Source organism: Phyllobates terribilis, unplaced genomic scaffold, assembly GCF_046119375.1.
Source record: "Phyllobates terribilis strain yellow unplaced genomic scaffold, ASM4611937v1 Scaffold_8__6_contigs__length_399053987, whole genome shotgun sequence".
Lineage (NCBI taxonomy): Eukaryota > Metazoa > Chordata > Amphibia > Anura > Dendrobatidae > Phyllobates > Phyllobates terribilis.
In genome coordinates, this window is record NW_027362768.1 from 190,150,021 (window position 1) to 190,174,676 (window position 24,656).

Below are 24,656 nucleotides of genomic sequence, written 5' to 3' on the forward strand. Positions count from 1 at the left end.
TTGGCTTACTTTTGCTAAGACCTTTTAGCCTGGTACTTACAAATCTGCACGGCACTTTATTGATCCTTTATTTATTGATTGCACTAAGGCACTTTTGTTCAATCTATTGATATTATGGCTTTGACCAATTAACTGCTTGCACTTTTGCATATGTGCTATGAGATATAAGATCAACTATATATACCTTCTAGATAATCATATATCACATTGCCTGTATGTTTTGTTGATATATATAAACCACATTAGGTATGAACATACCAGCGGAAGCTTACTTTTACTTGGGCCTTCTAGCCTGGTATTTACAAATTTGCATGGTACTTTATTGATTCAATATCTATTGCATCAAGGCACTTTTTCAGCTCATTGATATTATGGTCTTAACTAATTACCTGTTTGTACTTTTGCAGATGTGTTATGAAATATAAGAACAACTACATATATTTTTCAGATAATCATGTATCATGTTGCTTGTAATTTTTGGTTGATATACTTGTTATGTTCATGTAATATGTATAGGGACAATTTACCTCCCCCTATATACATTATGTTGTGTGAGCGTCTCTCTATGCAGTGCCACCTATTGGCCTAACCATGATTCATTAAAAGTTTTTTCAGTAATTTTGCCTACTCTTGATCTCCTTTGTTCGGTTTTTCTGGTTGGTTAGTCTAATTTTCCCGAATTGATCTAGTCCGATGCATACTTACACTTATGGATATCAGTAATGCACATAATAAATCTGACAAATTCAGATTTTGTATCAAGTATAATATTTCATAGTCCTCCATACAGTATAATGGGCCCCACATAGTCCTCCATACAGTATAATGGGCCCCACATAGTGCTCCATACAGTATAATGGCCCCACATAATACTCCATACAGTATAATGGCCTCACATAGTCCTCCATATAGTATAATGGCCCCACATAGTCCTCCATACAGTATAATGGCCCCACATAGTCCTCCATACAGTATAATGGAGTCCACATAGCCCGCCATACAGTATAATGGGCCCCACATAGCCCTCCATACAGTATAATGGAGTCCACATAGCCCTCCATACAGCATAATGGGCCCCACATAGTCCTCCATACAGTATAATGGCCCCACATAGTCCTCCATACAGTAAAATGGACCCCACATAGTCCTCCATACAGTATAATGGGCCCCACATAGTCCTCCATACAGAATAATGGGCCCCACATAGTCCTCCATACAGAATAATGGGCCCCACATAGTCCTCCATACAGTATAATGGACCCCACATAGTCCTCCATACAGTATAATGGCCACAAAGAGTCCTCCATACAGAATAATGGGCCCCACATAATCCTCCATACAGTACAATGGCCCCACATAGTCCTCTATACAGTATAATGGGCCTCACATAGTCCTCAATACAGAATCATGGGCCCCACATAGTTCTCCATACAGTATAATGGCCCCATATAGTCCTCCATACAGTATAATGGGCCTCACATAGTCCCCAATACAGAATAATGGCCCCACATAGTCCTCCATACAGTATAATGGGCCCCACATAGTCCTCCATATAGAATAATGGCCCCACATAGTCCTCCATACAGTATAATGGGCCCCACATAGTCCTCCATACAGTATAATAGCCCCACATAGTCCTCCATACAGTATAATAGCCCCACATAGTCCTCCATACAGTATAATGGGCCCCACATAGTCCTACATACAGAATAATGGTCCCCACATAGTCCTCCATACAGAATAATGGGCCCCACATAGTCCTCCATACAGTATAATGGGCCCCACATAGTGCTCCATACAGTATAATGGACCCCACATAGTCCTCCATACAGTATAATGGCCACAAAGAGTCCTCCATACAGAAAAATGGGCCCCACATAGTCCTCCATACAGTATAATGGACACACATAGTCCTCCATACAGTATAATGGGCCCCACATAGTCCTCCATACCGTATAATGGCCACAAAGAGTCCTCCATACAGAATAATGGGCCCCACATAATCCTCCATACAGTATAATGGGCCCACATAGTCCTCCATACAGTATAATGGGCCCACATAGTCCTCAATACAGAATAATGGGGCCCACAGAGTTCTCCATAAAGTATAATAGCCCCACATAGTCCTCCATACAGTATAATGGCCCCACATAGTCCTCTATACAGTATAATGGGCCTCACATAGTCCTCAATACAGAAAAATGGGCCCCACATAGTTCTCCATACAGTATAATGGCCCCACATAGTCCTCCATACAGTATAATGGGCCTCACATAGTCCCGAATATAGAATAATGACCCCACATAGTCCTCCATACAGTATAATGGGCCCCACATAGTCCTCCATATAGAGTAATGGCCCCACATAGTCCTCCATACAGTATAATGGGCCCCACATAGTCCTTCATACAGTATAATAGCCCTACATAGTCCTCCACACAGTATAATGGGCCTCACATAGTCCTCCATACAGAACAATGGGCCCCACATAGTCCTCCATACAGTATAATGGCCCCACATAGTCCTCCATACAGTATAATGGGCCCCACATAGTCCTCCATACAGTTTAATGGCCCCATATAGTCCTCCATACAGTATAATAGCCCCACATAGTCATCCATACTGTATAATGGGCCCCACATAGTCCTCCATGCAGTATAATGGCCCCACATAGTAGTCCTCCATATAGTATAATGGCCCCACATACTCCTCCATACAGTATTATGGCCCCACATAGTCCTCCATACAGTATAATGGGCCCCATATACTCATCCATACAGTATTATGGCCCCACATAGTCCTCCATACAGTATAATGGGCCCCACATACTCCTCCATACAGTATAATGGCCCCACATATTCCTCCATACAGTATAATGGCCCACATAGTCCTCCATACAGAATAATGGCCCCACATAGTCCTCCATACAGTATAATGGCCCCACATAGTCCTCCATACAATAATGGGCCCCACATAGTCCTCCATTCAGTATAATGGGCTCCACATAGTCCTCCATACAGTATAATGGGCCCCACATAGTCCTCCATACAGTATAATGGGCCCCACATAGTCCTCCATATAGAATAATGGCCCCACATAGTCCTCCATACAGTATAATGGGCCCCACATAGTCCTCCATACAGTATAATAGTCCTACATAGTCCTCCATGCAGAATAATGGGCCCCACATTGTCCTCCATACAGTATAATGGGCCCCACATAGTGCTCCATACAGTATAATGAACCCCACATAGTCCTCCATACAGTATAATGGCCACAAAGTGTCCTCCATACAGAATAATGGGCCCCACATAGTCCTCCATACAGTATAATGGACCCACATAGTCCTCCATACAGTATAATGGGCCCCACATAGTCCTCCATACAGTATAATGGCCACAAAGAGTCCTCCATACAGAATAATGGGCCCCACATAATCCTCCATACAGTATAATGGGCCCACATAGTCCTCCATACAGTATAATGGGCCCACATAGTCCCCAATACAGAATAATGGGGCCGACATAGTTCTCCATAAAGTATAATAGCCCCACATAGTCCTCCATACAGTATAATGGCCCCATATAGTCCTCTATACAATATAATGGGCCTCACATAGTCCTCTATACAGAATCATGGGCCCCACATAGTTCTCCATACAGTATAATGGCCCCACATAGTCCTCCATACAGTATAATGGGCCTCACATAGTCCCCAATACAGAATAATGGCCCCACATAGTCCTCCATACAGTATAATGGGCCCCACATAGTCCTCCATATAGAATAATGGCCCCACATAGTCCTCCATACAGTGTAATGGGACCCACATAGTCCCTCCATACAGTATAATAGCCCTACATAGTCCTCCACACAGTATAATGGGCCTCACATAGTCCTCCATACAGTATAATGGGCCCCACATAGTCCTCCATACAGTATAATGGCCCCACATAGTCCTCCATACAGTATAATGGGCCCCACATAGTCCTCCATACAGTATAATGGCCCCATATAGTCCTCCATACAGTATAATAGCCCCACATAGTCATCCATACTGTATTATGGGCCCCACATAGTCCTCCATACAGTATAATGGCCCCACATAGTAGTCCTCCATACAGTATAATGGCCCCACATAATCCTTCATACAGTATAATGGCCCCACATAGTCCTCCATACAGAATAATGGCCCCACACAGTCCTATATACAGTATAATGGGCCCCACATACTCCTCCATACAGTATAATGGGCACCACATAGTCCTCCATACAGTATAATGGGCCCCACATAGTTCTCCATACAGTATAATTGGCCCCACATAGTCCTCCATCCAGAATAATGGGCCCCACATAGTCCTCCATACAGTATAATGGGCCCCACATAGTCCTCCATACAGAATAATGGCCCCACATAGTCCTCCATACAGTATAATGGGCCCCACATACTCCTCCATACAGTATTATGGCCCCACATAGTCCTCCATACAGTATAATGGGCCCCACATACTCCTCCATACAGTATAATGGCCCCACATATTCCTCCATACAGTATAATGACCCACATAGTCCTCCATACAGAATAATGGCCCCATATAGTCCTCCTTACAGTATAATGGCCCCACATAGTCCTCCATATAATAATGGGCCCCACATAGTCCTCCATACAGTATAATGGGCCCCACATAGTCCTCCATACAGTATAATGGGCCCCACATAGTCCTCCATACAGTATAATAGGCCCCACACAGTGCTCCATACAGTATAATGGCCCCACATAGTCCTCCATACAGTATAATGGGCCTCACATAGTCCTCCATACAGTATAATGGGCCCCACATAGTCCACCATACAGTATAATAGGCCCCACACAGTGCTTCATACAGTATAATGGGCCCCACATAGTCCTTCATACAGTATAATGGCCATACATAGTCCTCCATACAGTATAATGGGCCCCACACAGTGCTCCATACAGTATAATGGCCCCACATATTCCTCCATACAGCATAATGGCCATACCTAGTGCTCCATATAGTATAATGGACTCTACATAGTCCTCCATACAGTATAATGGGCCTCACATAGTCCTCCATACAGAATAATGGCCCCACATAGTCCTCCATACAGTATAATGGGCCCCACATACTCCTCCATACAGTATAATGGCCCCACATAGTCCTCCATACGGAATAATGGCCCCACATAGTCCTTCATACAGTATAATGGGCCCCACATAGTCCTCCATACAGTATAATGGCCCCCACATAGTCCTCCATAGAGTGTAATGGGCCCCACAGACTCCTCCATACAGTATAATGGGCCCCACATAGTCCTCCATACAGTATAATGGGCACCACATAGTCCTCCATACAGTATAATGGCCACAAAGAGTCCTCCATACAGAATAATGGCCCCACATAGTCCTCCGTACAGTATAATGGACCCACATAGTCCTCCACACAGTATAATGGGCCCCACATAGTCCTCCATACAGTATAATGGCCACAAAGAGTCCTCCATACAGAATAATGGGCCCCACATAATCCTCCATACAGTATAATGGGCCCACATAGTACTCCATACAGTATAATGGGCCCACATAGTCCTCAATACAGAATAATGGGGCCTACATAGTTCTCCATAAAGTATAATAGCCCCACATAGTCCTCCATACAGTATAATGGCCCCACATAGTCCTCTATACAGTATAATGGGCCTCACATAGTACTCAATACAGAATAATGGGCCCCACATAGTTCTCCATACAGTATAATGGCCCCACATAGTCCTCCATACAGTATAATGGGCCTCACATAGTCCCCAATACAGAATAATGGCCCCACATAGTCCTCCATACAGTATAATGGGCCCCACATAGTCCTCCATATAGAATAATGGCCCCACATAGTCCTCCATACAGTATAATGGGCCCCACATAGTCCTCCATACAGTATAATAGCCCTACATAGTCCTCCATACAGTATAATGGGCCCCACATAATCCTCCATACAGAATAATGGGCCCCACATAGTCCTCCATACAGAATAATGGGCCCCACATTGTCCTCCATACAGTATAATGGGCCCCACATAGTGCTTCATACAGTATAATGGACCCCACATAGTCCCCCATACAGTATAATGGCCCCATATAGTCCTCCATACAGTATAATAGCCCCACATAGTCATCCATACTGTATAATGGGCCCCATATAGTCCTCCATACAGTATAATGGCCCCACATAGTAGTCCTCCATACAGTATAATGGGCCCCACATAATCCTTCATACAGTTTAATGGCCCCACATAGTCCTCCATACAGAATAATGGCCCCACACAGTCCTCCATACAGTATAATGGGCCCCACATACTCCTCCATACAGTATAATGGGCCCCACATAGTCCTCCATACAGTATAATGGGCCCCACATAGTTCTCCATACAGTATAATTGGCCCCACATAGTCCTCCATACAGTATAATGGGCCCCACATAGTCCTCCATACAGAATAATGGCCCCACATAGTCCTCCATACAGTATAATGGGCCCCACATACTCCTCCATACAGTATTATGGTCCCACATAGTGCTCCATACAGTATGATGGGCCCCACATACTCCTCCATACAGTATAATGGCCCCACATATTCCTCCATACAGTATAATGGCCCACATAGTCCTCCATACAGAATAATGGCCCCACATAGTCCTCCATACAGTATAATGGCCCCACATAGTCCTCCATACAATAATGGGCCCCACATAGTCCTCCATACAGTATAATGGGCCCCACATAGTCCTCCATACAGTATAATTGGCCCCACATAGTCCTCCATACAGTATAATAGGCCCCACACAGTGCTCCATACAGTATAATGGCCCCACATAGTCCTCCATACAGTATAATTGGCCCCACATAGTCCTCCATACAGTATAATGGGCCCCACATAGTCCTCCATACAGTATAATAGGCCCCACACAGTGCTTAATACAGTATAATGGGCCCCACATAGTCCTCCATACAGTATAATGGCCATACATAGTCCTCCATACAGTATAATGGGCCCCACACAGTGCTCCATACAGTATAATGGCCCCAGATATTCCTCCATACAGCATAATGGCCATACATAGTGCTCCATATAGTATAATGGACTCTACATAGTCCTCCATACAGTATAATGGGCCCCACATAGTCCTCCATACAGAATAATGGCCCCACATAGTCCTCCATACAGTATAATGGGCCCCACATACTCCTCCATACAGTATAATGGCCCCACATAGTCCTCCATACAGAATAATGGCCCCACATAGTCCTTAATACAGTATAATGGGCACCACATAGTCCTCCATACAGTATAATGAGCCCCACATAGTCCTCCCTACAGAATAATGGCCCCACATAGTCCTTCATACAGTATAATGGGCCCCACATAGTCCTCCATACAGTATAATGGCCCCCACATAGTCCTCCATACAGTGTAATGGGCCCCACAGACTCCTCCATACAGTATAATGGGCCCCACATAGTCCTCCATACAGTATAATGGGCACCACATAGTCCTCCATACAGTATAATGGCCACAAAGAGTCCTCCATACAGAATAATGGGCCCCACATAGTCCTCCATACAGTATAATGGACCCAAATAGTCCTCCATACAGTATAATGGGCCCCACATAGTCCTCCATACAGTATAATGGCCACAAAGAGTCCTCCATACAGAATAATGGGCCCCACATTATCCTCCATACAGTATAATGGGCCCACATAGTCCTCCATACAGTATAATGGGCCCACATAGTCCAAAATACAGAATAATGGGGCCGACATAGTTCTCCATAAAGTATAATTGCCCCACATAGTCCTCCATACAGTATAATGGCCCCACATAGTCCTCTATACAGTATAATGGGCCTCACATAGTCCTCAATACAGAATAATGGGCCCCACATACTCCTCCATACAGTATAATGGCCCCACATAGTCCTCCATACAGTATAATGGGCACCACATAGTCCTCCATATAGAATAATGGCCCCACATAGTCCTCCATACAGTATAATGGGACCCACATAGTCCTCCATACAGTATAATAGCCCTACATAGTCCTCCACACAGTATAATGGGCCTCACATAGTCCTCCATACAGTATAATGGGCCCCACATAGTCCTCCATACAGTATAATGGCCCCACATAGTCCTCCCTACAGTATAATGGGCCCCACATAGTCCTCCATACAGTATAATGGCCCCATATAGTCCTCCATACAGTATAATAGCCCCACATAGTCATCCATACTGTATAATGGGCCCCACATAGTCCTCCATACAGTATAATGGCCCCACATAGTAGTCCTCCATACAGTATAATGGCCCCACATAATCCTTCATACAGTATAATGGCCCCACATAGTCCTCCATACAGAATAATGGCCCCACACAGTCCTCCATACAGTATAATGGGCCCCACATACTCATCCATACAGTATAATGGGCCCTACATAGTCCTCCATACAGTATAATGGCCATACATAGTCCTCCATACAGTATAATGGCCCCATATAGTCCTCCATACAGTATAATGGGCCTCACATAGTCCCCAATACAGAATAATGGCCCCACATAGTCCTCCATACAGTAAAATGGGCCCCACATAGCCTTCCATATAGAATAATGGCCCCACATAGTCCTCCAAACAGTATAATGGGCCCCACATAGTCCTCCATACAGTATAATAGCCCTACACAGTCCTCCATACAGTATAATGGGCCCCACATAGTCCTCCATACAGAATAATGGGCCCCACATAGTCCTCCATACAGAATAATGGGCCCCACATTGTCCTCCATACAGTATAATGGGCCCCACATAGTGCTGCATACAGTATAATGGACCCCACATAGTCCTCCATACAGTATAATGGCCACAAAGAGTCCTCCATACAGAATAATGGGCCCCACATAGTCCTCCATACAGTATAATGGACCCACATAGTCCTCCATACAGTATAATGGGCCCCACATAGTCCTCCATACAGTATAATGGCCACAAAGAGTCCTCCATACAGAATAATGGGCCCCACATAATCCTCCATACAGTATAATGGGCCCCACATAGTCCTCCATACAGTATAATGGGCCCACATAGTCCTCAATACAGAATAATGGGGCCGACATAGTTCTCCATAAAGTATAATAGCCCCACATAGTCCTCCATACAATATAATGGCCCCACATAGTCCTCTATACAGTATAATGGCCCCACATCGTCCTCCATACAGTATAATGGGCCTCACATAGTCCCCAATACAGAATAATGGGCCCACATAGTCCTCCATACAGTATAATGGGCACCACATAGTCCTCCATATAGAATAATGGCCCCACATAGTCCTCCGTACAGTGTAATGGAACCCACATAGTCCTCCATACAGTATAATAGCCCTACATAGTCCTCCACACAGTATAATGGGCCTCACATAGTCCTCCATACAGTATAATGGGCCCCACATATTCCTCCATACAGTATAATGGCCTCACATAGTCCTCCATACAGTATAATGGGCCCCACATAGTCCTCCATACAGTATAATGGCCCCATATAGTCCTCCATACAGTATAATAGCCCCACATAGTCATCCATACTGTATAATGGGCCCCACATAGTCCTCCATACAGTATAATGGCCCCACATAGTAGTCCTCCATACAGTATAATGGCCCCACATACTCCTCCATACAGTATTATGGCCCCACATAGTCCTCCATACAGTATAATGGGCCCCACATACTCCTCCATACAGTACTATGGCCCCACATAGTCCTCCATACAATATAATGGGTCCCACATACTCCTCCATACACTATAATGGCCCCACATATTCCTCCATACAGTATAATGGCCCACATAGTCCTCCATACAGAGTAATGGCCCCACATAGTCCTCCATACAATAATGGGCCCCACATAGTCCTCCATACAGTATAATGGGCCCCACATAGTCCTCCATACAGTATAATGGGCCCCACATAGTCCTCCATACAGTATAATAGGCCCCACACAGTGCTCCATATAGTATAATGGCACCACATTGTCCTCCATACAGTATAAAGGGCCCCACATAGTCCTCCATACAGTATAATGGGCCCCACATAGCCCTCCATACAGTATAATAGGCCCCACACAGTGCTTCATACAGTATAATGGGCCCTACATAGTCCTCCATACAGTTTAATGGCCATACATAGTCCTCCATACAGTATAATGGCCCCACATAGTCCTCCATACAGTATAATGGGCCTCACATAGTCCCCAATACAGAATAATGGCCCCACATAGTCCTCCATACAGTATAATGGGCCCCACATAGTCCTCCATATAGAATAATGGCCCCACATAGTCCTCCATACAGTATAATGGGCCCCACATAGTCCTCCATACAGTATAATAGCCCTACATAGTCCTGCATGCAGAATAATGGGCCCCACATTGTCCTCCATACAGTATAATGGGCCCCACATAGTGCTCCATACAGTATAATGAACCCCACATAGTCCTCCATACAGTATAATGGCCACAAAGAGTCCTCCATACAGAATAATGGGCCCCACATAGTCCTCCATACAGTATAATGGACCCACATAGTCCTCCATACAGTATAATGGGCCCCACATAGTCGTCCATACAGTATAATGGCCACAAAGAGTCCTCCATACAGAATAATGGGCCCCACATAATCCTCCATACAGTATAATGGGCCCACATAGTCCTCCATACAGTATAATGGGCCCACATAGTCCCCAATACAGAATAATGGGGCCGACATAGTTCTCCATAAAGTATAATAGCCCCACATAGTCCTCCATACAGTATAATGGCCCCATATAGTCCTCTATACAATATAATGGGCCTCACATAGTCCTCTATACAGAATCATGGGCCCCACATAGTTCTCCATACAGTATAATGGCCCCACATAGTCCTCCATACAGTATAATGGGCCTCACATAGTCCCCAATACAGAATAATGGCCCCACATAGTCCTCCATACAGTATAATGGGCCCCACATAGTCCTCCATATAGAATAATGGCCCCACATAGTCCTCCATACAGTGTAATGGGACCCACATAGTCCTCCATACAGTATAATAGCCCTACATAGTCCTCCACACAGTATAATGGGCCTCACATAGTCCTCCATACAGTATAATGGGCCCCACATAGTCCTCCATACAGTATAATGGCCCCACATAGTCCTCCATACAGTATAATGTGCCCCACATAGTCCTCCATACAGTATAATGGCCCCATATAGTCCTCCATACAGTATAATAGCCCCACATAGTCATCCATACTGTATTATGGGCCCCACATAGTCCTCCATACAGTATAATGGCCCCACATAGTAGTCCTCCATACAGTATAATGGCCCCACATAATCCTTCATACAGTATAATGGCCCCACATAGTCCTCCATACAGAATAATGGCCCCACACAGTCCTATATACAGTATAATGGGCCCCACATACTCCTCCATACAGTATAATGGGCACCACATAGTCCTCCATACAGTATAATGGGCCCCACATAGTTCTCCATACAGTATAATTGGCCCCACATAGTCCTCCATCCAGAATAATGGGCCCCACATAGTCCTCCATACAGTATAATGGGCCCCACATAGTCCTCCATACAGAATAATGGCCCCACATAGTCCTCCATACAGTATAATGGGCCCCACATACTCCTCCATACAGTATTATGGCCCCACATAGTCCTCCATACAGTATAATGGGCCCCACATACTCCTCCATACAGTATAATGGCCCCACATATTCCTCCATACAGTATAATGACCCACATAGTCCTCCATACAGAATAATGGCCCCATATAGTCCTCCTTACAGTATAATGGCCCCACATAGTCCTCCATATAATAATGGGCCCCACATAGTCCTCCATACAGTATAATGGGCCCCACATAGTCCTCCATACAGTATACTGGGCCCCACATAGTCCTCCATACAGTATAATAGGCCCCACACAGTGCTCCATACAGTATAATGGCCCCAGATATTCCTCCATACAGCATAATGGCCATACATAGTGCTCCATATAGTATAATGGACTCTACATAGTCCTCCATACAGTATAATGGGCCCCACATAGTCCTCCATACAGAATAATGGCCCCACATAGTCCTACATACAGTATAATGGGCCCAACATACTCCTCCATACAGTATAATGGCCCCACATAGTCCTCCATACAGAATAATGGCCCCACATAGTCCTTCATACAGTATAATGGGCACCACATAGTCCTCCATACAGTATAATGAGCCCCACATAGTCCTCCCTACAGAATAATGGCCCCACATAGTCCTTCATACAGTATAATGGGCCCCACATAGTCCTCCATACAGTATAATGGCCCCCACATAGTCCTCCATACAGTGTAATGGGCCCCACAGACTCCTCCATACAGTATAATGGGCCCCACATAGTCCTCCATACAGTATAATGGGCACCACATAGTCCTCCATACAGTATAATGGCCACAAAGAGTCCTCCATACAGAATAATGGGCCCCACATAGTCCTCCATACAGTATAATGGACCCAAATAGTCCTCCATACAGTATAATGGGCCCCACATAGTCCTCCATACAGTATAATGGCCACAAAGAGTCCTCCATACAGAATAATGGGCCCCACATTATCCTCCATACAGTATAATGGGCCCACATAGTCCTCCATACAGTATAATGGGCCCACATAGTCCTCAATACAGAATAATGGGGCCGACATAGTTCTCCATAAAGTATAATTGCCCCACATAGTCCTCCATACAGTATAATGGCCCCACTTAGTCCTCTATACAGTATAATGGGCCTCACATAGTCCTCAATACAGAATAATGGGCCCCACATACTCCTCCATACAGTATAATGGCCCCACATAGTCCTCCATACAGTATAATGGGCACCACATAGTCCTCCATATAGAATAATGGCCCCACATAGTCCTCCATACAGTATAATGGGACCCACATAGTCCTCCATACAGTATAATAGCCCTACATAGTCCTCCACACAGTATAATGGGCCTCACATAGTCCTCCATACAGTATAATGGGCCCCACATAGTCCTCCATACAGTATAATGGCCCCACATAGTCCTCCCTACAGTATAATGGGCCCCACATAGTCCTCCATACAGTATAATGGCCCCATATAGTCCTCCATACAGTATAATAGCCCCACATAGTCATCCATACTGTATAATGGGCCCCACATAGTCCTCCATACAGTATAATGGCCCCACATAGTAGTCCTCCATACAGTATAATGGCCCCACATAATCCTTCATACAGTATAATGGCCCCACATAGTCCTCCATACAGAATAATGGCCCCACACAGTCCTCCATACAGTATAATGGGCCCCACATACTCCTCCATACAGTATAATGGGCCCCACATAGTCCTCCATACAGTATAATGGGCCCCACATAGTTCTCCATACAGTATAATGGGCCCCACATAGTCCTCCATACAGAATAATGGGCCCCACATAGTCCTCCATACAGTATAATGGGCCCCACATAGTCCTCCATACAGAATAATGGCCCCACATAGTCCTCCATACAGTATAATGGGCCCCACATACTCCTCCATGCAGTATTATGGCCCCACATAGTCCTCCATACAGTATAATGGGCCCCACATACTCCTCCATACAGTATAATGGCCCTACATATTCCTCCATACAGTATAATGGCCCACTTAGTCCTCCATACAGAATAATGGCCCCACATAGTCCTCCATACAGTATAATATCCCCACATAGTCCTCCGTTCAATCATGGGCCCCACATAGTCCTCCATACAGTATAATGGGCCCCACATAGTCCTCCATACAGTATAATGGGCCCCACATAGTCCTCCATACAGTATAATAGGCCCCACACAGTGCTCCATACAGTATAATGGCCCCACATAGTCCTCCATACAGTATAATGGGCCCCACATAGTCCTCCATACAGTATAATGGGCCCCACATAGTCCTGCATACAGTATAATAGGCCCCACACAGTGCTTCATACAGTATAATGGGTCCCACATAGTCCTCCATACAGTATAATGGCCATACATAGTCCTTCCTACAGTATAATGGGCCCCACACAGTGCTCCATACAGTATAATGGCCCCACATATTCCTCCATACAGCATAATGGCCATACATAGTGCTCCATATAGTATAATGGACTCTACATAGTCCTCCATACAGTATAATGGGCCCCACATAGTCCTCCATACAGAATAATGGCCCCACATAGTCCTCCATACAGTATAATGGGCCCCACATACTCCTCCATACAGTATAATGGCCCCACATAGTCCTCCATACAGTATAATGGGCACCACATAGTCTGCCATACAGTATAATGGCCTCCACATAGTCCTCCATACAGTAAAATTGGCCCCACATAGTCCTCCATACAGTGTAATGACCCCACATAGTACTCCATACAGTATAATGGCTGCACATAGTCCTCCATACAGTATAATGGGCCCCACATAGTCCTCCATACAGTATAATGGGCCCCACATAGTTCTCCATACAGTATAATGGGCCCCACATAGTCCTCCTTACAGAATAATGGGCCCCACATAGTGCTCCATACAGTATAATGGCCTCACATAGTTCTCCATACAGTATAATGGGCCCCACATAGTGCACCATACAGTATAATGGGCCCCACATAGTCCTCCACACAGAATAATGGGCCCTACATAGTTCTCCATACAGTATAATGGCCTAACATAGTCCTCCATACAGTATAATGGGCCGCACATTAAAAAAAAAATCTGCTTGTTCCCCGTCTGCTTCGGTCTCTTCATGGTGTCTTCAGATCCTCTGCACATCTCGGTACAGCCGGCGCGTTGTAATGATGTTATCACGCACTGCTGTGCTGAAACGTCAGATGCAGAGCGGGATGCTGATATAATTGAAAGTGCCAAACTGGGTATATACCCAGCCTGCGGGCTGGAGTTTGACATATGCGATCAAGACTCTTAGAGCTACAGGTCTAAAAGGACCTTCCATTACGCCATTTAGTCATGTGACGGGTCACGTGACTGCCCACGTCAGCGGTCGCGTGACCCATCACATGACTAAATGATGTCATTGCAGGTCCTTTTAGACCATCGCGAGCTACCGGGGACACCGGACGGATCGCTATGAAGACCGCGGTGTCACGGCTGTGTCGCCACGAAGATCGTCACGATTACACAGCCTGACTTCTCGCAGCTGACTTTTTGGTGCTTTGTGTTTTCGGCAGTGAGGGAGTTAATTCTCTCTCTCTCTCTGTGCTAGACGAGGTCCAGCCTCGCCCAGCTGCAATCAATGCTGCTGTAGTGAGTCTCCTTCAAATGCCTGCTGGTCTGTTTGGGAAGTGTCGGTGAAAGCATTTCATACAGACTTACAGAGCGGATCGTGGTATTTGGAGTTTCTGAGATAAGTGTATTTGGAGTGTATTTTCCCTTCCTCGCTTTATCATTTATCTCCTTTCCCGTTCGTGTTCCCTCTGTTGTAGTTGTGTAGTTTTTGTATGCAAGGTGGTTTTGGTTTTTCCCTTGTACTGTCTCGTTCGTCTAAGTACTGTGTGTGGGCATATTATTACTTGTCCTCTTTTGTTGTGATCGGGGTCCTTCTCAGGACTAGATTACTTAGGTGCAGGGATCCTCAGGAGGTAGGGGTTACGCTGGCGGCCTGGACCTCTGTATCTTTAACAGTACCTCCAGGTTGAGGGATTAGTCAGGGCCCCAGCTTAGGGTCAGCTTAGGCCCCCTACCTCCAGTATACAGAGACAGCGTGACATTTTCACCGACCCACTTAGTTTTTCTCCAGCTACCATGGATCCAGTAGCCGGTCTAGCTCGGCAGTTGCAGAGTTTGTCCATGGAGCTGGCGGACGTTAGGTCCAAGGTTTTGCATCCTCTGGAGCAAGCCGGACCAGAACCTAAAGTAGCTCTCCCTGACAGGTTCACTGGGGGGCGGGACAAGTTTTTTGTTTTCCGGGAGGCATGCAAATTGTACTTTCGGCTGCGGCCTCGGTCATCGGGGAGTGAAGAACAAAGGGTGGGAATTGTCATCTCGCTCCTACAAGGGGACCCACAATCTTGGGCGTTCTCTCTTCCCCCGGGCTCCCCGGCTCTCCAGTCAGTGGATAGGTTTTTCGCTGCTCTGGGACTCGTATATGATGACCCAGATCGGATCTCCCTTGCTGAGTCTAAGTTACGTAGGATCCAGCAGGGAGATCGTCCGGCGGAGGAATTCTGTTCGGAGTTCCGTAGGTGGGCCACGGACACCCAGTGGAATGACCCGGCTCTTAGGAGCCAGTTTTGTCAAGGTTTATCCGACAAATTACAGGATGTGTTGGCACAGTATGACTCTCCCGCGTCACTGGAAGCCGCTATGGCCCTGGCTATTCGCGTTGACAGACGGCTTCGGGAGAGGTGCGGGATAACTCGACCCCCTGTGATGACTCCACCTCCTACAAGGTCCCCTCATATGGTGGTTCCCCTGGTCAGTCCAGAGGAGCCTATGCAATTAGGAGGGACATCATTTCGGGGGAGGGGACCGGTGGTGCGCCATAAGACAGGAAGGTGTTTCTTCTGCGGGAGAAAGGGACATTTTATTGGGGGGTGTCCATCCCGTCCCTTGCAGAGTGAAGAGTCGTCGGAAAACTGTTGATCCCAGGTTGTGTGGTGGACGGCAATCTGGGAGTAGGTATTTCGTCCCTAGGTTCGTCTCAGTTTCTCGTACCGGCGGAGGTGGTGGTGGGTACGAGAACTGAGAGGATATCTGTTCTTCTGGATAGTGGGGCCGGGGCTAATCTGGTTGATCCTCGGTTTGCCCGGGTTCAAGGTATGCGATTGAGTGAGTTGGCTAAACCCATCCCCATATTCTCGATCGATGCCAGGCCTCTCGGTCAGGGAAGTTTTTTGCAAGCTGTGCATGACGTAAAACTTCAAGTGGGGGCGATACATAAAGAACTGTTGTCTTGCTACGTGTTGGAGGGTCTTCCCACTCCTATAGTGTTGGGCCTTCCTTGGTTAACTAAGCATAACCCGGTTATTAATTGGCAAACCAGAGAGATAAGCCAATGGAGTAAATTCTGTAATAAAAACTGCATGAACACGGTCATCGGTGCGGTTACTCCTTGGGTCTTACCTCCATTTCTGGCGGACTTTGAGGATGTATTCTCGGAGAAAGGGTGTCAGGAACTACCTCCTCATCGCGAGTATGACTGTTCTGTAAAACTGCTCCCTGAGGCCAAGTTACCTAAAGCTAGGTTGTATAACCTTTCTGGTCCTGAGAGGCAGGCCATGAAGGATTATATTTCAGAAAGTCTGGCTAAGGGGCATATTAGACCTTCATCTTCACCGGTGGCTGCGGGGTTCTTCTTTGTTAAGAAGAAAGATGGAGGCCTACGCCCTTGCCTGGATTTCCGTGAACTTAATCGGATTACGGTCCGAGATCCGTATCCACTCCCACTTATTCCCGATCTCTTTAATCAGATCGTGGGCGCCAAATGGTTCTCTAAGTTGGATCTCAGGGGGGCGTACAATCTGATTAGGATGAAGGAGGGGGATGAGTGGAAGACGGCGTTTAACACTCCGGAGGGGCATTATGAGAACCTTGTCATGCCATTCGGTCTGACTAATGCCCCGGCGGTGTTCCAACACTTTGTTAATGACATTTTTCGCCGCCTGGTGGGACAGTTTGTTGTCATATATCTGGATGATATCTTAATTTACTCGCCGGATCTGGTGTCTCATCAGGAGCACGTTAGGCAGGTGTTACAGATCTTGCGGGATAATAAACTGTATGCCAAATGGGAAAAGTGTGTGTTCGCCGTACAGGAACTCCAGTTTTTAGGCTTCCTGGTTTCAGCGTCCGGTTTTCGTATGGACCCTGGGAAAGTGCGGGCAGTTCTTGAGTGGGATCGGCCAGAGAATCTTAAGGCACTACAACGTTTCCTGGGGTTTGCTAATTATTACCGGAAGTTCATTCGTAATTTCTCGTCCATGGTTAAGCCTCTCACAGACATGACTAAAAAGGGGACGGATTTTTCTAGGTGGTCTGACAAGGCTTGTCAAGCATTCTCCTGCTTGAAAAAATGTTTTGCCTCGGCACCCATACTCATTCAACCTGATGCGTCACAGCCATTCATTGTAGAGGTAGACGCTTCCGAGGTAGGGGTGGGAGCAGTATTGTCACAAGGTTCGTCCCCTGGTAAGTGGCATCCGTGCGCCTTTTTCTCTAAAAAATTGTCGTCCGCTGAGAGGAATTACGATGTCGGCAATAGGGAACTCTTAGCCATTAAGTTAGCTTTTGAGGAGTGGCGCCATTTTTTGGAGGGGGCAGTCCATCCGGTCACCGTCATCACCGATCACAAGAACCTGCTATATCTGGAGTCCGCGAAACGTCTGAATCCCAGACAAGCTAGGTGGTCATTGTTTTTTACCAGGTTTAATTTTGTCGTTACATATCGTCCTGGGTCAAAAAATGTAAAGGCGGATGCCTTATCTCGTAGTTTCCCTGGGGCCGGGAATACGGACGACCCGATTCCTATCCTTCAGGAGGGGGTGGTGGTTTCGGCAGTATGCTCTGAGCTGGAGGAGGAGGTATTGGAGGCTCAGGGGGACGCCCCTGTTGGACCTCCGGGGAGACTGTTTGTTCCAGATCAGTTGCGACAAAAGGTGATCGAGGCACACCATAACTCAGTTTTGGCAGGACACCCGGGGAGTAAAGCAACTGTGGATCTTCTCTCGCGTCGGTTTTGGTGGCCTAACTTACATAAGGAGGTGGTAACTTTTGTCGCGTCCTGTGGGGTTTGTGCGCGCTCTAAGACCTCACATACCCGTCCGTCTGGGGCCCTCTTACCTTTGAAGATCCCGGAGCGTCCTTGGACTCATCTGTCTATGGACTTTATTACGGACCTCCCTCCGTCTTCGGGTAAAACGGTTATACTCGTTGTAGTGGACAGGTTCAGCAAGATGGCACATTTTATCGCTCTTCCGGCTCTCCCTAATGCTAAAACTCTTGCGCAGGTGTTCATTGGGGAGATTGTGAGGCTTCACGGGGTACCCTCCGATGTGGTGTCTGATCGGGGGTCTCAGTTTGTGTCCAAGTTCTGGAAGGCGTTTTGTGCACGGCGGGGGATGCATTTGTCATTCTCATCGGCTTTTCACCCTCAGACCAATGGTCAGACGGAACGTATGAACCAGAGCTTGGAGACATATCTCCGGTGTTTTGTGTCAGAGAACCAGGAGGACTGGGCTTCTTTCTTACCTCTGGCAGAGTTTGCTCTCAATAATAGGCGGAGCGAGTCCACTGGTAAGTCCCCGTTTTTTGGGGCATATGGTTTTCACCCCCAGTTTTGTACTTTCAGTAGGGGGGGCTCTTCGGGGGTTCCTGAGGAGGAACGATTTTCCTCATCACTCGCTTCAGTATGGAGAGGGGTGCTGAAGAATCTGAATACTATGGGGAACCGATACAAACGTATGGCTGATAGGAGGAGAGTGTCTGGTCCGGACCTAAGTGTGAACGATCGGGTATGGTTGTCTACCAGGAATATTAAACTTAAGGTTCCCTCCTGGAAACTGGGTCCCAGGTTCATCGGGCCGTACAGAATCAGTTCTATTATTAATCCGGTGGCATTCCGTCTTGACCTCCCCCCTACGTTTAAAATTCACAACGTGTTCCACAGATCGTTGCTTAAGAGGTATGTGGCGCCGGTGGTACCGTCACCTTTACCTCCCCCTCCAGTGGTGGTCAATGGTAACTTGGAGTTCCAGGTATCAAGGGTCATCGATTCACGTTTTAATCGTCGGTCCCTTCAGTACCTGGTTCATTGGAAAGGGTATGGTCCTGAGGAGAGGATGTGGGTTCCTGCGTCGGATATTAACGCAGACCGATTAGTTCGGGCCTTCCACACGACTCACCCGGATAAACCTGGCCCTGAGGGTCCGGAGGCCCCTCGTAGAAGGGGGGGTACTGTCACGGCTGTGTCGCCACGAAGATCGTCACGATTACACAGCCTGACTTCTCGCAGCTGACTTTTTGGTGCTTTGTGTTTTCGGCAGTGAGGGAGTTAATTCTCTCTCTCTCTGTGCTAGACGAGGTCCAGCCTCGCCCAGCTGCAATCAATGCTGCTGTAGTGAGTCTCCTTCAAATGCCTGCTGGTCTGTTTGGGAAGTGTCGGTGAAAGCATTTCATACAGACTTACAGAGCGGATCGTGGTATTTGGAGTTTCTGAGATAAGTGTATTTGGAGTGTATTTTCCCTTCCTCGCTTTATCATTTATCTCCTTTCCCGTTCGTGTTCCCTCTGTTGTAGTTGTGTAGTTTTTGTATGCAAGGTGGTTTTGGTTTTTCCCTTGTACTGTCTCGTTCGTCTAAGTACTGTGTGTGGGCATATTATTACTTGTCCTCTTTTGTTGTGATCGGGGTCCTTCTCAGGACTAGATTACTTAGGTGCAGGGATCCTCAGGAGGTAGGGGTTACGCTGGCGGCCTGGACCTCTGTACCTTTAACAGTACCTCCAGGTTGAGGGATTAGTCAGGGCCCCAGCTTAGGGTCAGCTTAGGCCCCCTACCTCCAGTATACAGAGACAGCGTGACACGCGGGCCATCAGAAGGTGAGTATAATGTATATTTTTTATTTTATTCTTTTTTTTTACAGGTACTATGGTACCCGGGTCTGGAGGAGAGTCTCCTCTTCTCCAGACCCAGGTACCATCCGCACATTGAATCGCTTAATATCCGCATGTGCACATGTAGTCATGCGGATATTAAGCGATTCAATGCAAGTCAATGGCGGCGAACACGCCGCGATTCCGCAAAATAATTGGTAGTGCTGCGGATTCTTCCGCAATGATAACCCGCAGTGGACATTTCTGCAGCATGTGCACAGCACATGCGGATTATCATTGGGGAACATGGTAGACCTTCTACCAAGCGTTTTTTAAGCGTTTCTGCAGCGGAATTGCTTAAAAAATGCATAGTGGGCACACAGCCTAAAACTGAATGCTGTGAACCCGGAGTAAAAAGAAAACAACTTCTGTGCATTTCTGGATGATATTGATAGTAAAATCCCATAACTATTTTGCACAGGACATGATCCTGAGATATTGCACGACACTTGAAAACTGAAAGCTGCCAACTGCGAGGATTTTTTGTGTTTTTGATGCTTTCTATCTTCAACAGTAAGAAGGTGAAAAATACTCCACTTTTCTGCATAATATCTCCAAGCTGACATCTCAGCTGTCTATCAGGGTCAAGGATTTTTTTAAAACTGTTTTAAATGTGTTTGAAGTTTTCCTTGTGCTTTTGTAGCTCTACTTGTGCTATTTGTAGCTTTCTACCTTCAACTGTAATCTAGCAAAACTGCACAAAAAACACCATTTTTCTGCACAGAATACTTTCTAGCCCAACAACAGTTCCAAAACTGAGAGGTGTCAGCAACAAGGAAAGCATGCGACAAAGGGCAATGCAATGTGTGACAGCAGAGGCATGACTTGATGCTCACAATGCAAAATCTGTTGGCATATACAACAGATTAGGATTTATTATAAGTGAAAGGAGGACTTTATACTAACCAGACAGCAGATGGCGATAGTGTGTATAGTTATATGCTTGCTGTATGGTGTGGGAGGAAAGCTCTCAATTGTTGGTTGTTTTTACTTCCTGTGTTTTTCTTTTTTTCCTGAATGTGTTATGTCAGCAGCACACGGACTGTGTGACACTGAATTGTATCTCATGTTTAACCAGTATGAAGTAAACACTGTTTACTCAAGATATCTTGCTGATTGAAGCTCTCGTACGTACAGTGGTGACTGTAAGAAGATGCACTCTGCGACAAAATCTCCAACAGGGACGTCAATTATCAAGGGTCTTTCATAGCACTAGTCTTCTTGTATGGGCCAAACTAACTTTTTAAGCCCTTCTAGACTGCAGCGTAATGGTGCAACTGCAAACCCGCCACCCACGTTAGTTATGGCCCGTGTAACAAGTAACCAAGGGGAAATTCATGCAAATGTTATAAAATTGCACAAAACTTATGTTGTCCAGATGCCACAGATCAGAAAGCAGCGCGGGATTACTTTTTACAGATTTACGTATCTTGTATTAATATTTGCTACTTCTGAGATTTATTCTTTGTTCAGACAGAAAGTTCAAAATTCAGTCGATTTCCACTAACCAGAGAGAAGTGCATTGTGGGAGCTGTGTTCGAGTTGGAGGAAATAGTAACACACTTTGCCGTAGACTTACAGATGTCTCCACGCTTCCATTTCCTTGAATTTGGTTATATACAAAGTCAATATATTATAGTAACATTCTGGGAAAACCTTAGACTGGCTGAAATCTGTATCACAACAACTATTACAACCACCACTGGGTGACCACTCATAGACAGACACAGATTATATGCCATCAACATCTCCCAACAGAGTATCACAAAATCACGTTTATTAAAGCTGCTCATCTCATAGCCAGGAGAAAACCTAAGTAAGGACAACTCTGTACACATCTTTTCTCCTGTCCCCAATGCCATATGTCTAACAGGTCTTAGCACCATTTCTTTCATGCTGTCATGTCATATGACAACTCCAACTAATGGCTTTAAATCATTGAAATATATTATCCAGACCCAAATCCAAATCCCAGAAAAACTCCTTAAAGGCATTGTCTTTTAACGACAACCCCCTGCAATGTGCCATTCTATAGGCTCCAGAAATTGGAGCAACAACATAGAATGGCTAACTAAATAACAAGTCGGTCCTGTCCGTATATTATATTATGGATCATAGATTTCAGTGGTTGGGATGTGATTTTTTTTTTGGCCAGATCAATTGTACGCCAAAATTTTTCAGTACGCCAAAAGTGATGAGTTTTTGCTCTTATTTTATTCCCATTTCCACCTTGAGTATTCCTTTTTTTTTTTTTTTTTATCTCCTCCATACGGTTCCAGCGATATGGACCTTTTTATTTAGCGCTAAATGTTATGGTCTTTACTAAGGGGGGTGTGGCTCACAGGATCCTCTGGGGCGTGTCTTTAGGCTGTTCTGCATAATTAAACTTTGAGCCACGCCCTCTTGTAAAGACCATCAAAATGTATACAGAATAAAAAAGGCTGATATCTCTGCGACGGCTTGGTAGATTTACCAAAAAACAAAATACATAATACTCAGGGGAGCAGCGAGAAAAAAATCAGGAGCCAAAACTGGACACTTCTGACCAGGTGACAAGTCTCTTTAAAGAAGCCTGACATGTCACAATCAGCAGTTTTTTTTTGTTTTTTTTTAAAGTCTCAATGAGAAAAAAAACTTTAATTATGAAATTGTACATGTAAAATTAAGTAAACTAACCAAAAAAAGTGCAGTTGCAAGTGTAAATTGTAACATGCCTTGTAAAATTACCCATCGTCCCTTTAAGGGTTTTCATTTCATAACTTGATAGCATATAAAATGTCAGCCCTGTAGCCCCATTTTCTGGATTGTCCTGGAGGTCTGATCCCCACAGCAATGGAGTAATAATGGCAAATCCTAGCAATATGCCGTTGCTTTAACAAGATGGGAATGACCCTTTAAGAACAACCATGACCACCTTTGGCCGATACATCTCGATTCGCTCCTAGTGACACACAGTTCTACGTGACTGATCAAACTTAATCATTTGACCCCGATATACTGGAAATAAAAGAAGAAAGACCCTTGTCTCGCTCCCATGAGTTAATCAGTTTCTATATCACTGGTTTCAAGGAGAAATTGTTAAAAAATAAAAGCGCTCTTACCTTCGCAGAAATTAATTCCATCCCCTGTATATCCGCCAGCGCAGTAGCAGCCGCGTATCCCCTTCTCTTCCTTACATTGAGCATTTTTATGGCACGTCAGCGGGCATTGCTGACCGAGGTCCAGCAAAATAAATGTACACACTGCAAAAAAAGCAAAAAAAAAAAACATCATGTAATGTGATAAAATGTAAGAAAAGATTAATACAAATGTTTATGGTGTTAGACGGGAGATCAGCGGGGGGCACAGTGAATGCATGGTCAAAGAAACTGTGAGCAAAAAAATGTATAGGGGAGGTGGAAAGGGACACACTAATGTCACAGTCATGAGGACATAAAATCAACCTCAAATAGTAAAATATAAGATTATTATCCAAACAATCAGTGAATGGATCAATAATAATAATAATAATAATAATAATAATAATAATGTGTCTTTATCCTAAGTGCAATAATTGTGTGCAATGGAAAGCAAAGGAATATGTAAATGAATTACATAATTAAATAAAAAGATTAGCATGTATATATTTTTTTAAAAAGATGTGCTTATGTGGCAACATAAATAATCATCTAGGAATTATATAATAATAACAAATTATTATTATTTATTATTATAGCGCCATTTATTCCATGGCGCTTTACATGTGAAAAAGGGGGTATACATAGCAAAAACAATTACAATAATCTTGGACAAAAACGCGATGGGGACTGGTACAGGAGGAGCGAGGATCCTGCCCAAGAGGGCTCACAATCTACAAGATGAATGAATCACCAAGTCACGATCTGGCAGTT

At 45.3% G+C, this 24,656-nt stretch overlaps 1 protein-coding gene across 1 annotated transcript in view; it reads right to left on the reverse strand.

The window, feature by feature from the left end:
- Nucleotides 1-24,656, reverse strand: part of ADGRL4 (adhesion G protein-coupled receptor L4) — a 226,920-nt gene that overhangs the window by 170,971 nt on the left and 31,293 nt on the right. The window contains exon 2 of the mRNA XM_073643953.1: nt 23,868-24,008. Coding sequence (XP_073500054.1) covers nt 23,868-24,008 — 141 coding nt within the window. The remainder of the gene's footprint in view (nt 1-23,867; nt 24,009-24,656) is intronic.